Below are 15,139 nucleotides of genomic sequence, written 5' to 3' on the forward strand. Positions count from 1 at the left end.
CGTTAAGGATAAAGAAATCATCATATCTGCTAGTTCAGTAAATTTATTCAATGATTCGCGAATAAGTTTAGAGCAGGAAGGTCACAGGTTTGATGAATAGTCTAGGCCGTGTTAGAAAATTTCACAGTAAGAAGTTTAACAACACCAGGTTAAAGTCCAACAGGTTATAGCAAAGGCCACACAAGCTTTCGGAGCCCCAAGCCCCTTCTTCAGGTGAGTGGGAATTCTGTTCACAAACAGGGCATATAAAGACACAAACTCAATTTGCATGAATAATGGTTGGAATGCGAATACTTACAGCTAATCAAGTCTTTAAGATACAAACAATGAGTGGAGAGAGCATCAAGACAGGCCAAAGAGATGTGCATTGTCTCCAGACAGGACAGCCAGTGAGACTCTGCAGGTCCAGGCAAGCTGTGGGGATCACAAACAGTGTGACATAAACCCAACATCCCGGTTGAGGCCGTCCTCATGTGTGTGGAACTTGGCTATCAGTTTCTGCTCAGCGACTCTGCGCTGTCGTGTGTCGTGAACGCCGCCTTGGCGAACGCTTACCCAAATATCAGAGGCCGAATGCCCGTGACCGCTGAAGTGCTCCCCAACAAGAAGAGAACAGTCTTGCCTGGTGATTGTCGAGCGGTGTTCATTCATCCGTTGTCGCAGTGTCTGCATGGTTTCCCCAATGTACCATGCCTCGGGACATCCTTTCCTGCAGCATATCAGGTAGACAACGTTGGCCGAGTTGCAAGAGTATGTACCGTGTACCTGGTGGATGGTGTTCTCACGTGAGATGATGGCATCTGTGTCGAAATTTCAGCCAAGCTTTCAGGGTATGATGCATTGGGCTTATCATTAAGTTAGCACGAGAAAAATAATGCAAGATTCTGCTTGATCATTAACTCATGATGCACTGAAAAGCTCATAAGAAGACACTGGTTTGAGTCAAGATTAGTTTTAGCTCTACTTTCTATCTTACATCAGTTATGAAGAAGTGTCATTTTTGACTCAAAGTTAGCTCTGTTTCTTTCTCCAAAGATTCTGCCAGAGCTGCTGAGTATGTCTAGCGTTTTCTGTTTTTATTTTAGTTTCAGCTCTTATTTCCCAGAGTTGAACATCCTGCCAGTGTTCACCGTCACAACTTGCATATCAATAATGTCCGTTTGGACAGGATACGAAGACTGTCTGGTGCCGCTGAAACTGTATTCCAAAGGGTCAAAATCATCTGATGAGGAGAATAGAAATCGGCAATGAGAAAACATACTGGAAGAACAGAATACCTGGTGTAGGGTAGCCATGCCAAATCCACTGTCAACAAGACACTCAATACCATCCCGCTGGTCACATCATGCTGTTTACCTGCAGGCTAATTGTTTTTGTTCACTGCATTTTCACCTACCTTACGCTCCCTGGCCAATAGAAACTTAAATCAACTTAAAGGCAATAGCATGAATTCAATCTTACATTTCCACTGCTCACAAGAGAGGAATCAAAGTTACACAGCTAAATTACCTGATTACTCTCCACCAGTCATGTAATATGTATAAAATAAAACCAAACTGTACAATATTGCAACAACTACATTGCTTTCTGCATGTTATTCAGCAGACTCCCAGATATCCTGCAACAGATTAATCAAGTAGCTGTTTTAATCTGATTACATGTTAAATCTAAAAACCATATCAAGAGTCTGAAACAAAGCATCTGAACCAATGCTTTTCTTCATTTCCTCATTAGTTTGGTGCCGAGTTATGATCTTGGATTACTTTTATCCTATTGGAAATCTTCAACCTAAATTCAAGTCACGTTATCAAACTTCTCTGACACCTCATAGCTTTCAAAAATGCCTTTAAAATACTTGAATAGCCCAACATAAAAATTTCTGTTGCAACAAGGTTTCATTTCTTGAACAAAACTACCAGCAACAATATTAAAAGGCTGGAATTCCAAAATGAATGCAGAAATGCTGGAAATGCGCAGCATGTTAGTCAGCATCTGCCAAGAGGAAAGACATAATATACCTTATTCGAAATAATGGACGGGGATTGTGAGGAACATGCAGTCATCACCCCTCAGCCATCCTTTCTAATTCATTATACCCAACACTCATGTTCTGCCTGGACCCTACCCGCCCCCCCACCTCATTCTAATTACATTTATCTGGCATCTCATTTCCTTCACTCCAATTGCTACATCTACCATTGTGAACTACTTTTCACCCTTTAAATGTTCTTCATTTCACCAATAACTATCCATTCACTTGTTCCCCTCCTGCTCCCAAGGGAAAGAGGCAACAGGTTCTTGCACCTTGTTTGTCTCCTGTCCATTTTTCTCATGATGTGGAGATGCCGGCGTTGGACTGGGGTAAACACAGTAAGAAGTTTAACAACACCAGGTTAAAGTCCAACAGGTTTATTTGGTAGCAAAAGCCACACAAGCTTTCGAGGCTCTAAGCCCCTTCTTCAGGTGAGTGGGAATTCTGTTCACAAACAGAATTTATAAAGACACAGACTCAATTTACATGAATAATGGTTGGAATGCGAATACTTACAACTAATCCAGTCTTTAAGAAACAAAACAATGGGAGTGGAGAGAGCATCAAGACAGGCTAAAAAGATGTGTATTGTCTCCAGACAAGACAGCCAGTGAAACTCTGCAGGTCCACGCAACTGTGGGAGTTACAAATATTGTGACATGAACCCAATATCCCGGTTGAGGCCGTCCTTGTGTGTGCGGAACTTGGCTATCAGTTTCTGCTCAGCGACTCTGCGCTGTCGTGTGTCGCGAAGGCCGCCTTGGAGAACGCTTACCCGAATATCAGAGGCCGAATGCCCGTGACCGCTGAAGTGCTCCCCAACAGGAAGAGAACAGTCTTGCCTGGTGATTGTCGAGCGGTGTTCATTCATCCGTTGTCGCAGCGTCTGCATAGTTTCCCCAATGTACCATGCCTCGGGACATCCTTTCTTGCAGCGTATCAGGTAGACAACGTTGGCCGAGTTGCAAGAGTATGTACCGTGTACCTGGTGGATGGTGTTCTCACGTGAGATGATGGCATCTGTGTCGATGATCCGGCACGTCTTGCAGAGGTTGCTGTGGCAGGGTTGTGTGGTGTCTTGGTCACTGTTCTCCTGAAGGCTGGGTAGTTTGCTGCGGACAATGGTCTGTTTGAGGTTGTGCGGTTGTTTGAAGGCAAGAAGTGGGGGTGTGGGGATGGCCTTGGCGAGATGTTCGTCTTCATCAATGACATGTTGAAGGCTCCGGAGGAGATGCTGTAGCTTCTCCGCTCCGGGGAAGTACTGGACGACGAAGGGTACTCTGTCCACTGTGTCCCGTGTTTGTCTTCTGAGGAGGTCGGTGCGGTTTTTCGCTGTGGCGCGTTGGAACTGTTGATCAATGAGTCTAGCGCCATATCCTGTTCTTATGAGGGCATCTTTCAGCGTCTGGAGGTGTCTGTTGCGATCCTCCTCATCCGAGCAGATCCTGTGTATACGGAGGGCTTGTCCGTAGGGAATGGCTTCTTTAACGTGTTTAGGGTGGAAGCTGGAGTAGTGGAGCATCGTGAGGTTATCCGTGGGCTTGCGGTACAGTGAGGTGCTGAGGTGACCGTCCTTAATGGAGATGCGCGTGTCCAAGAATGCAACCGATTCCGGAGAGTAGTCTATGGTGAGCCTGATGGTGGGATGGAACTTGTTGATGTCATCATAGAGTTGTTTCAGTGATTGTTCACCATGAGTCCAAAGGAAGAAAATGTCATCGATGTATCTAGTGTATAGCATCGGTTGAAGGTCCCGTGCGGTGAAGAAGTCTTGTTCGAACCTGTGCATGAAGATGTTGGCATATTGAGGTGCAAATTTGGTCCCCATGGCTGTTCCGTGTGTCTGGATGAAGAACTGGTTGTTGAAGGTGAAGATATTGTGGTCCAGGATGAGGCGGATGAGATGTAAAATTGCATCTGAAAACTGGCAGTTGTTGGCGCTGAGCACTGAGGCCGTTGCAGCAATGCCATCGTCATGGGGGATGCTGGTGTAGAGTGCTGAGACATCCATTGTGACGAGGAGCGCTCCTGGTTCAACTGCTCCATGTGTGCCGAGTTTCTGTAGGAAGTCCGTCGTGTCGCGACAAAAGCTGGGGGTTCTTTGTACAATGGGTTTCAGGATGCCCTCGACATAGCCGGAGAGGTTCTCGCACAGGGTCCCACTGCCCGATACGATGGGACGGCCGGGTGTGTTTGCCTTGTGTATCTTCGGGAGGCAGTAGAGATCTCCAACGCTGGGAGTACGTGGGATGAGAGCACGGAGGGTGTTCTGAAGGTCCGGATCAAAGGTCTTGATCAGAGTGTTGAGTTGACGGGTGTGTTCTTTGGTCGGATCTGTGGGTAACTGTCTGTAGTGTTCCTCGTTGTTGAGTTGTCGGTACACTTCTTTGCAGTAATCCGTTCTGTTCAGTACGACGATGGCCCCTCCTTTGTCTGCTGGTTTGATGACAATGTTGCGGCTGGTCTTGAGAGCGTGGATGGCGTTACGTTGTGCTTGGGTGATGTTCGGGGCTGTCTTGTGCAAAGAACTGCAAAGAATTACTGCAAAGAAGTGTACCGACAACTCAACAACGAGGAACACTACAGACAGTTACCTGCAGATCCGACCAAAGAACACACCCGTCAACTCAACACTCTGATCAAGACCTTTGATCCGGACCTTCAGAACACCCTCCGTGCTCTCATCCCACGTACTCCCAGCGTTGGAGATCTCTACTGCCTCCCGAAGATACACAAGGCAAACACACCCGGCCGTCCCATCGTATCGGGCAATGGGACCCTGTGCGAGAACCTCTCCGGCTATGTCGAGGGCATCCTGAAACCCATTGTACAAAGAACCCCCAGCTTTTGTCGCGACACGACGGACTTCCTACAGAAACTCGGCACACATGGAGCAGTTGAACCAGGAGCGCTCCTCGTCACAATGGATGTCTCAGCACTCTACACCAGCATCCCCCATGACGATGGCATTGCTGCAACGGCCTCAGTGCTCAGCGCCAACAACTGCCAGTTTCCAGATGCAATTTTACATCTCATCCGCTTCATCCTGGACCACAATATCTTCACCTTCAACAACCAGTTCTTCATCCAGACACACGGAACAGCCATGGGGACCAAATTTGCACCTCAATATGCCAACATCTTCATGCACAGGTTCGAACAAGACTTCTTCACCGCACGGGACCTTCAACCGATGCTATACACTAGATACATCGATGACATTTTCTTCCTTTGGACTCGTGGTGAACAATCACTGAAACAACTCTATGATGACATCAACAAGTTCCATCCCACCATCAGGCTCACCATAGACTACTCTCCGGAATCGGTTGCATTCTTGGACACGCGCATCTCCATTAAGGACGGTCACCTCAGCACCTCACTGTACCGCAAGCCCACGGATAACCTCACGATGCTCCACTACTCCAGCTTCCACCCTAAACACGTTAAAGAAGCCATTCCCTACGGACAAGCCCTCCGTATACACAGGATCTGCTCGGATGAGGAGGATCGCAACAGACACCTCCAGACGCTGAAAGATGCCCTCATAAGAACAGGATATGGCGCTAGACTCATTGATCAACAGTTCCAACGCGCCACAGCGAAAAACCGCACCGACCTCCTCAGAAGACAAACACGGGACACAGTGGACAGAGTACCCTTCGTCGTCCAGTACTTCCCCGGAGCGGAGAAGCTACGGCATCTCCTCCGGAGCCTTCAACATGTCATTGATGAAGACGAACATCTCGCCAAGGCCATCCCCACACCCCCACTTCTTGCCTTCAAACAACCGCACAACCTCAAACAGACCATTGTCCGCAGCAAACTACCCAGCCTTCAGGAGAACAGTGACCAAGACACCACACAACCCTGCCACAGCAACCTCTGCAAGACGTGCCGGATCATCGACACAGATGCCATCATCTCACGTGAGAACACCATCCACCAGGTACACGGTACATACTCTTGCAACTCGGCCAACGTTGTCTACCTGATACGCTGCAAGAAAGGATGTCCCGAGGCATGGTACATTGGGGAAACTATGCAGACGCTGCGACAACGGATGAATGAACACTGCTCGACAATCACCAGGCAAGACTGTTCTCTTCCTGTTGGGGAGCACTTCAGCGGTCACGGGCATTCGGCCTCTGATATTCGGGTAAGCGTTCTCCAAGGCGGCCTTCGCGACACACGACAGCGCAGAGTCGCTGAGCAGAAACTGATAGCCAAGTTCCGCACACATAAGGACGGCCTCAACCGGGATATTGGGTTCATGTCACAATATTTGTAACTCCCACAGTTGCGTGGACCTGCAGAGTTTCACTGGCTGTCTTGTCTGGAGACAATACACATCTTTTTAGCCTGTCTTGATGCTCTCTCCACTCCCATTGTTTTGTTTCTTAAAGACTGGATTAGTTGTAAGTATTCGCATTCCAACCATTATTCATGTAAATTGAGTCTGTGTCTTTATAAATTCTGTTTGTGAACAGAATTCCCACTCACCTGAAGAAGGGGCTTAGAGCCTCGAAAGCTTGTGTGGCTTTTGCTACCAAATAAACCTGTTGGACTTTAACCTGGTGTTGTTAAACTACTTACCATTTTTCTCAAAGCAGCTGTTTGCTTACCACTCTCCGATGTCAATCCTCACCTCCCCCAGTTCCCACTGGCTATGTTTATCTCCCTTTCAGGCTTCCCCCTGCAGCCTTTTACTCCCCATGACAGCATTTCTCATGCAAATCAATATCCTCCCCCAATGCACTGCTCCACCCCAGCCGATTAAATGTCCTTCCAGTTACTGATTTGAATTCCTCTTTTACAGCATTCTACCCACCCCCACCCGTCCCACATAATCACCATTCCCCTTCCCAAGCTCAGTTCCTACTAATTGCCTTGGACGAAGCTTGCAGCTCTCTTCTCCCACCAACCACCTCCTCCTCCTCCCCCCCCCCCCCCCCCCCCCCCCCATATATTAGATGAATGTACTAGTCATTGGCAATGTACCAGCCCTCCCAACTCCCTCACCACAGCACTTATTGGGCTTACCACTCCCTCCATACCTTCTCTATTCCCCAACCTCCACACCCACAGTATAACAATTGCTCTGCAATTCATCTTGAAATGAAGAGTGCCCTTTATCTTGTTTCCCCATTTGCACAACATCACAAAAGTATTAGCCTCAATATTAAACTCCTGAAAAAACCTGAACACATCCTCGATCAGTTGCGTACATGCTCATGGAAAGGTGGTGGATTTCATCAACATATTCATTTCAGGCTCCCACTGTGCAATTGGCAACCGGATTTAGATTGTACAGTTGCTCCACAGATTTCCTAACAGTCGAAATACCACAAGTGAAAGTGAAGCAAAAGCTACTGCCTTAGAGCTTTTCTTCAGCACTCATTTTGGGCAATGTAGAGCAGGACTGTTCCCCTGGCCTCTTGAGGAAACTTCTCCCCTCACCACTGCCCACCACAGATCCTGCCTCTTTCTTCCACCCACCAATAATTCCCATTCCCCTCCATGCCCTCTTCACCCATGCAGCAATACGACTGACCTCATCCCCACCTCTCACCCCAAATGTCAGGCACTTTCTTCAAGAATCCTCCTGCTGCAGCCTCCTTCCATTGTTTTTCCACCTGGCAGCTGGTCGGGCTGACAATTTAGAAGAGCCTCTGCATCTCCGGCTTTGCCAGATTTTTCACCATTTCCAACCTCTCTTGGAACTTCCCCATCTCCCCACAAATATTGAGGCCATTAATGGTCACAGGCTGCTCATGGTATATCACCTCAAGGTAATGAGGTTATCTTTGTAATGATTATGTTATGTGATACATTAAGAACAAAGCAAATATTCATCAATCCACAATTTTTCAACAGGATGTCAATGTCCTCTTTTGCAGAACTTGCTGCTGTTTTTAAAGCACCTTTTGTAAGCTGAAAGTCCTCACACACATCCAATAGAGTCCCATTGCAAAACATTGTAATTAGAATCCTGGGACATCATTCATCGCTTCAATCATTAAATTTGCTTCGCTCCATCAATCTTTTGGCATATCCAATACTGCCTCTTGTCCACCAACAACCAACAGAGATGATTTCCTTTCAGCCATTGACTGTTCCACTTCTCTACCTCTTTCTTGTCTCTAGTCCCTGTCCCCTTCCCACACATCGTCCTCTCCCTTTGCACCTTCCCACATATTTGCATCTTCTCCATCCCCCATCTATCTGCCTCTCCCTTCCCCACCACAAGCTCCCTTGTCCCACAACCTGGAACCCTTCTTAACTTGAAAAATTCAAACTGGTCTTTACTACCCATGCGCAATGACACATGGATTAGTTTTTCTTCAGTTTCACAGGATGAGTGTCGCTGGCTGGGCCAGCATTTATTGCCCATCCCTAACTGCCTTTCAGAGGGCATTTGAGACTCAACCACATTGCTGTCACATATAGGCCCGACGGGGTAAGGATGGCAGATTTCCTTCCCTAAAGGTCAACATCAGTGAACCAGATGGATTTTTATGACAATCGACAGTGATTTCATGGTCACCATTAGATTTTTAATTCCAAATTTTTATTGAGTTCAAATTTCACCATCTGCCGTGGCGGGATTCGAACCCGAGTCCCCAGAGCATTACTCTGGGTTTCTGGATTGCTCGTCCAGTGACAAACCACTATGTCACTGCCTCCCCATACTGGAAATGCTTAAAAACAGTTTTGATTCAACATGGGGCAGTTAATTTAATAAAATACTAAATACCTTATTGCAGATCAGAGTTATCTAGCTGGATAATTGCTACACCTAGAACTGATTTTTTTACTTAATTCAATATTAGAGTCAAAGGACAACAACACGAAAGTTGGGATGATTTATTTAAACTTTCCATTGCAGGTAGCACAGATCTCTGGAGCTGGCAGCAACAAGGAAATTAATTTTCAAGTTAAATTTGTTAAAATTAAAGTCACTCTTGTCACAGACAGAAGGAATGTGTATTGCAAAAATAATGAGACTACGTGATTAAAGCTTGGTTAATGCACACAGGAGTAACTGAATTGTGGTCAGTAGATTTGCACTACCCTCTATGCGGAGAAATTACATCGCTCCTGTGCTGGACTTTCTCACCAGAGGAAATAGTTCATCTCTATCTACCCATCAACTCCTTTCATCATCTTAATTACCTCAATTAGAACATCCCTTAATCATGAATATTGGCCATCCTCCAATATCTCCGCACATGAGCCAAGATTTTGGCAGATTGTTCAATTGTAGAGTGGCAAAATCCATCCATACATCAACACAAATGCACTTCTTAGCAGAAGCATCAGGAAAAATGTGTGGCAAAAAGAACCCTGGTACATTTTTTCTTTTCTCAGCCAGGAACACCAAGACCAGTGCCCATACTACTGCTCTGGCTGAAGTTAGTTAACTCAGCAAGATCAAGGATCGAGGAGCAAGATGAGCATGTTCTTGATCTGTAAGGCAGAGTAGGCAGCATAATTTGACTTTCTGCAATTGCTAGGTCAACTGGCTATTCACAAAATATGACTTAATCTGTCCCGGTCAACTGTGACTAAGAATCCTGCCATGCTACTCAAACTGTATGCAATCTGCCCCAAAGTAAGACTGAGTATACTAATCAAACAACCATTCCTTGGTAGAAGGAAATAAGAATGCCATTTCCTCTCTGTAACTGAACACTATGAGTGGCATTAAATACTAACAGGCAAATAATACTGAAATCAATTTTCAAAGTAAAATTAAAATTGAAATATCTATATACTCAATCATTTTTCAGTGTTCATTCTAACATTATCAAAGCAACTGCAACTGAAACTGAAAGCAATGCTGTTCTTTTATTCAATGGTGTTTAACACCTTCACTAAATGCAAGGCAGGGTGAAGATTACATTTAGTAAAACCAGGGTCACCGTGTTCCACAACGCGTAAACAAATATTAACAAGCTCGGAAACAAGTGGAGCAAAATGATATTTTACAATCTTATGAAAACAAGATCAACCAACCAAGCGGCTTGCAGCAAAAAGCACTAACAAAACACAAACAATTTTCAGAATATAAGAAATGACTTACCAAGTTAGCCATATAAATTGTCAAGAGGCCTCGCCTGTAAACCAAAAAAAAAACTTCATGAGGCACTTAAACATCAGACATTCAATAAATATTCCTGCACAACATTGTGTTGCATTGGATGAGTGCACTTGAAAAAAAAATCAAAAGTGTTAAGATCTATAAACACACATATACAATGTAAAAAGCCATCTGTTTTTTTTGGATGGCAGTGCAACATGAAATGGGTACTGCATCATGAACATTGGCAAGTTTTTAAATCGGAGTCACATTGCAGTGGAGAGGTGCTTAGCAGTATCAGGGCCTTTCCAATCAGAAAGGAAACTAATCTGGGGATCAGTCACCCAGGTTGCACTTGTGTACCTTCTAATGAAGAATTACAAAGCAGCACAACAGTAGAAGGGGCTCACTGGATCAGGGGGTATATGATAAATTCAGCAGGGAAAATGAACATGCAAAATCAGATTTGGAAAAGAACTCATTCTCAACTCATTTCCATAACTTTGCCTGGGTAAGACTCTGACCCTGTCAAACGTGTTCCATTTTCAGTAATTGCTAGGTGTGTGATAGCAGTAAGATTTAACTGTCCATCATTTCAAGAAAACTTCAAGCCTCCATTCATCATCTCAGCTTTCACAAAGATTAGAATTTCAGTGGCTTTCAAACACAAGCAAGCAGAGCTCTGCCTGCCCAGTTCAGTGCAGACACAGCGCTGTGCCTTTTTTCAGTTTGATAATACAGATCCAGCAGTATAACTCAGAAATATGAACTAGAAACACAAAAGGTAGCTAGCTACAATATGCCAACATTTCTCTAGGTATATCTAGCATTTAAAGAGAACCAAAGTCACAAGGTCACACATTACCTTGTTGCTCAGTCAGACAACATCGCAACAAGATTTCACTTCTCTACTGTCAGTTTTAATTTCCAGGGTTAAAACTAACATTGCATTTCATATGAGGGCTGTTAAATTAATGAAATGTTGATAGTTGACAATCATTCATGTTTTGCATGGTCACTGGCTGTTTGTCTATCAGCAGTTTCCTTTAAAAGTGTATTTTTCTTTGATAGCTTCCAGCAGCCTGAGCTATCTGCCCAGAATGCGTTTTGCACAGGCAGACATTTGCATGGAATTCAGAACGCTTGCTTTTTAAGGTGGGCTGCACTGCTCATCACAGATAGTCACTGCCCAGAAGTGTTGTGAAGTAAGATAACGGATCAGTTTCGAACTAAATAGTGTTGTTTTCAAATGGCTGTCTAGAGATTTCAAACACGGAAAAAATAGAAACGCTTTCTGAGTTTGTAATGCATCCCTGTGAGATGAATGAGTGAGCCAGTTTCTCACTTACAGTCACAGAAGAATGTGGTGACTATATTGTGCATGTATAGGATGACCCTGCCCAATCCTGGACAAAATCCAATTGTGGTGCCATTGTTTGCCAGTGCATAGAATGGAATCACCACTCCTCATTGCTAAAGTTGTGGGAAGAAAATTCACTAATTATTCACCACTTTTGTTAACAACTTAGATAATTGGATCGAGAGCCACATACCAAAGTTTGTCAATGACACAATGATTGAAGGCATTATAAGCAGCACAGAAAGAAACATACAATTACAAAGAGATATGAATCAATTAAATGAATACTTCTGGAGGGAGTGCAACATAGATTAACCACAATGATGTCTGCATTGCTATGGTTCAAGTACAAGGAGAAATGGCAGTAACGAGGGTCATATTCCCTGGAATTTAAAAGGTTAAGTGAAGTTTTCAAGATATTTGATTTTGTGCATCTTCAAATTCATTTGAAATATCTGAGGTCTGATGAAAGGCATATTTGCATGAACTCTCTGTACCCAGTTGTTAAAACTGTTACCCAGTCACAAGAGCATTCCTCTTAGGAAATACATTACAGAATCATGGTCTGCACTTCAATAGCCTTTCACCTATACAGAATAAACTCTCAGCTGTTGACACATCGAGGTGCAGTTTCTGTACTGCACAAATCCATTCAGACCCTATTTAGCATTTGTCCAGTGCTGCTGGTGGAAGGCAATTGTGAAACTGCCATAATAAAGCCTCTGTTACAAAATACTTGAACCAATCACAACATATTGTTCACCTGATCAATGGACGGCTTCATTTTAGAATATAGACTTAAATACAATAGACCACAAATAGTCCTTAGTCAAGCGATTTTAATTCAAATACTGATGAAGCCCTAAATCAAGCTCCAGTTCACGCCATTCAACCAAAGAATAATGCTGCAATACATTTCAGCGATAGCGTTAGTTAAAGGTACTTGCCCCAATTGCTGTTTAAAATGCTATTCAATTTTTAAACTTTTTATAATTCAGCATTGTATCATTTTGCTGCCACAGATGGTCTTTCCATTTCCATTTGCACAAATCCTGTTCATGTTTTTCACTACATAAGGGTGTAAGAGATATCCTTTTATGAGGCAAAGTACATGCTGCATTTGAATCAATTTGTCAATTCTTTAACCAAGTAACTACCTGCTGTGAAGCAAATAGCAGATTAGTAGATGGTGGAGGCTCGTAAGAGTAACAATACCTGTAGTCTAGTTTAACCAAAGAAAGGAGAGCAATAAGCTTTAACAATATACAAGGCTGACAACACAGCTTTAACTCAATTCACAGTGGTGATAGGTAACTCCACAGAGTGAATAAAAAAGAAAATTCCAGAACAAAAGAAATCCGTGAACAAAATCAGCCAATGCAATAGTTAAGTGTTTTAGTTCTTTATTGTCCTTTTCTCATTTGGAACGAGGTCAGTTTTCTTGGAAACTCCATTTTCTCAAATTTTTCAGATTGATGTATGTAAATATGTTAAAATTTCACACACTTCCTCTAAACAAATATCTATTTGCCGGTGCACTATACAACGCTGCTTAAAATTTACAATTGTTGAAGTAGTCACTTGCAGATGAACTTATAAACATAGACAGAACAGCTGCATTAAATTAAATTGGTTTTATAGGCCTATGCAAGCCAAACAAAAAAAACTTAATGGATCAATTAACAAAACTTAATGACAACATGTAATACAGAAACTAAGAGCATTTACTTTTCCTAAAAGCACATTTTAAACTAATCACATATGGTTATGAATCCAAGGCTGCTGTGACGCCAGGAAATTGGGGCCTGAAACCAGTACCTATGTACATAGTGTGCTGCACAGCCAGAAAATAGCTCCGAGTTACATGGTCAGCTGCAACTTGTATTGAATCCTACTTGTCAAAGAATGGTTAAAAGTGAATCCATTTTAAGCAATTTCACATTTCCAGTAGGAATGGAAGGAAAATTATATCAGGAAGCATATGGTTTGCTGACCTCAGCTTTACAATCCTAGTTCCTGCCAATCACAACCAGGAACCAGAAGGAAACAGTAGAGGTCATTCCTAAGTAATGGCAGTGCTTTTGGAAACAATGGCTGAATCTGCAAGAAAATAAATTTACCTCTCGTTTTTCCTGAATCTGTTAAGTACACAGCTTTTACCACTAAAAACATCTTGATTTGCAGCTCATTAGGGAAATCTGAAATCTGAGTTGAAGCAAGAAACAAACAGCAATAGACCCAAAAATAACATTCACCTTATTGCTCTCTGAGTGACACATGGTGAAAGAATCCCCTGGAGATGATTATACCAAATTAAAACAAAGAGAATGGGAACTCTGTGGTGTTAGAATCTCACTAAATTAACTTAAACACCACAACTAAAGAACATTCTATGTCCCACCACATCCACCCATTTGGACTCCTTGTCAAAATAAACAGTTCTGTTTGGCTGTAAAGGAATAACTAACTAAATTTACACACCAACTGGAAAACTACTGAAGAGGTTACCAGAAATATATCTCACTTGGACTTCATAGTATACTGTGGCTAAAGGAGGGTATTTTCCTGTTTTTTTCCCCCATAATCTTAATCTGCTAACTGTAACTAAAAATATCAGGAAAACTGAGTTATTTTAAGAAAATCAGACAAGGTGCAAAATTGATTGGTTCACTATCGCCAACAAAAGTTTAAATTACCCCCGTATTCAAAACATTAGCACTTTAAAGAGTCCAACTTGAACATTGGCCCTCCTAAAAGGTCACCCCTTCATTCATCCGAATTGTCAAAAATATGCTCTGCTCTATTGGGGGAGCCTTCTGGCAGGGCTCACAAGATATAAAAATAATTCAGAAAGGCTCTTGCTTTGGCCCTGGTAATGACTGTTCAAATTCTACCATTTTCCTTTACCAACAAGAGGCTAATTTAGAATAAATGTAACTTGCGCAACACCAGCTTCTTAATGGAAGTATTCAAGATCAAAAACCATGACATGATTTCAGATTAGAAAAGTATTGCTGGTTGAAAACCAGAAACCATGAATCCTGGAGCAGCCAATTAATGGCAGCGGGCGGGTTCCCAAATGTTGAAGGACCAATCAGGGGCCTTCTAGCTTGAAAGCAATGTCAGGATGCCATAATGAGTGAGGGAGGGAGAGGGCAGTTCAAAATGGAATTTGCTGCCAAACCATCACTGTAGGGATGGCACCACTATAGGCTCCCTGTGCCTGCACTCAATACAGTAAGAAGTCTCACAACACCAGGTTAAAGTGTTTGGACTTTAACCTGGTGTTGTGAGACTTCTTCCTGTGTTCACCCCAGTCCAACACCGGCATCTCCACATCATGACCTGCACTCAATAGGCAGGGAAAGGTCTCCCTTGCCTGCCTCGAATGCTGGTTTCCAATCTGCCATCAGTAGGCCACCTCCAGAAGCTTGGAGGCCAACTCAGACAGCTGGCTAAGCCTGTAGTCCCCGCACAATCCCACTCCCAAGAGATGGCGTCAGGATACCAGTACACACGCAGGCAGTACAAAATTCCTTGCACGTCCACTTCCATTCCCTTCTCCAGCAAAGGCTGAAACCTAACTCCAAGAATGATTACCCACTTCTGAGAAATAAAATGTCATTCGCACTTTGAATGTGACTTGATATTCAAAGCATGATTT

At 43.5% G+C, this 15,139-nt stretch overlaps 1 protein-coding gene across 2 annotated transcripts in view; it reads right to left on the reverse strand.

Annotated features, from left to right (window-relative positions):
* The window catches only part of tmem135 (transmembrane protein 135), a 406,938-nt gene that overhangs the window by 309,829 nt on the left and 81,970 nt on the right, over positions 1-15,139 (reverse strand). For both annotated transcript variants that reach the window (XM_078221876.1, XM_078221875.1), the window contains exon 4: positions 10,119-10,152. In XM_078221876.1, coding sequence (XP_078078002.1) covers positions 10,119-10,152 — 34 coding nt within the window. The remainder of the gene's footprint in view (positions 1-10,118; positions 10,153-15,139) is intronic.

The sequence above is a fragment of the Mustelus asterias genome, chromosome 10, assembly GCF_964213995.1.
Source record: "Mustelus asterias chromosome 10, sMusAst1.hap1.1, whole genome shotgun sequence".
Classification (NCBI taxonomy): domain Eukaryota; kingdom Metazoa; phylum Chordata; class Chondrichthyes; order Carcharhiniformes; family Triakidae; genus Mustelus; species Mustelus asterias.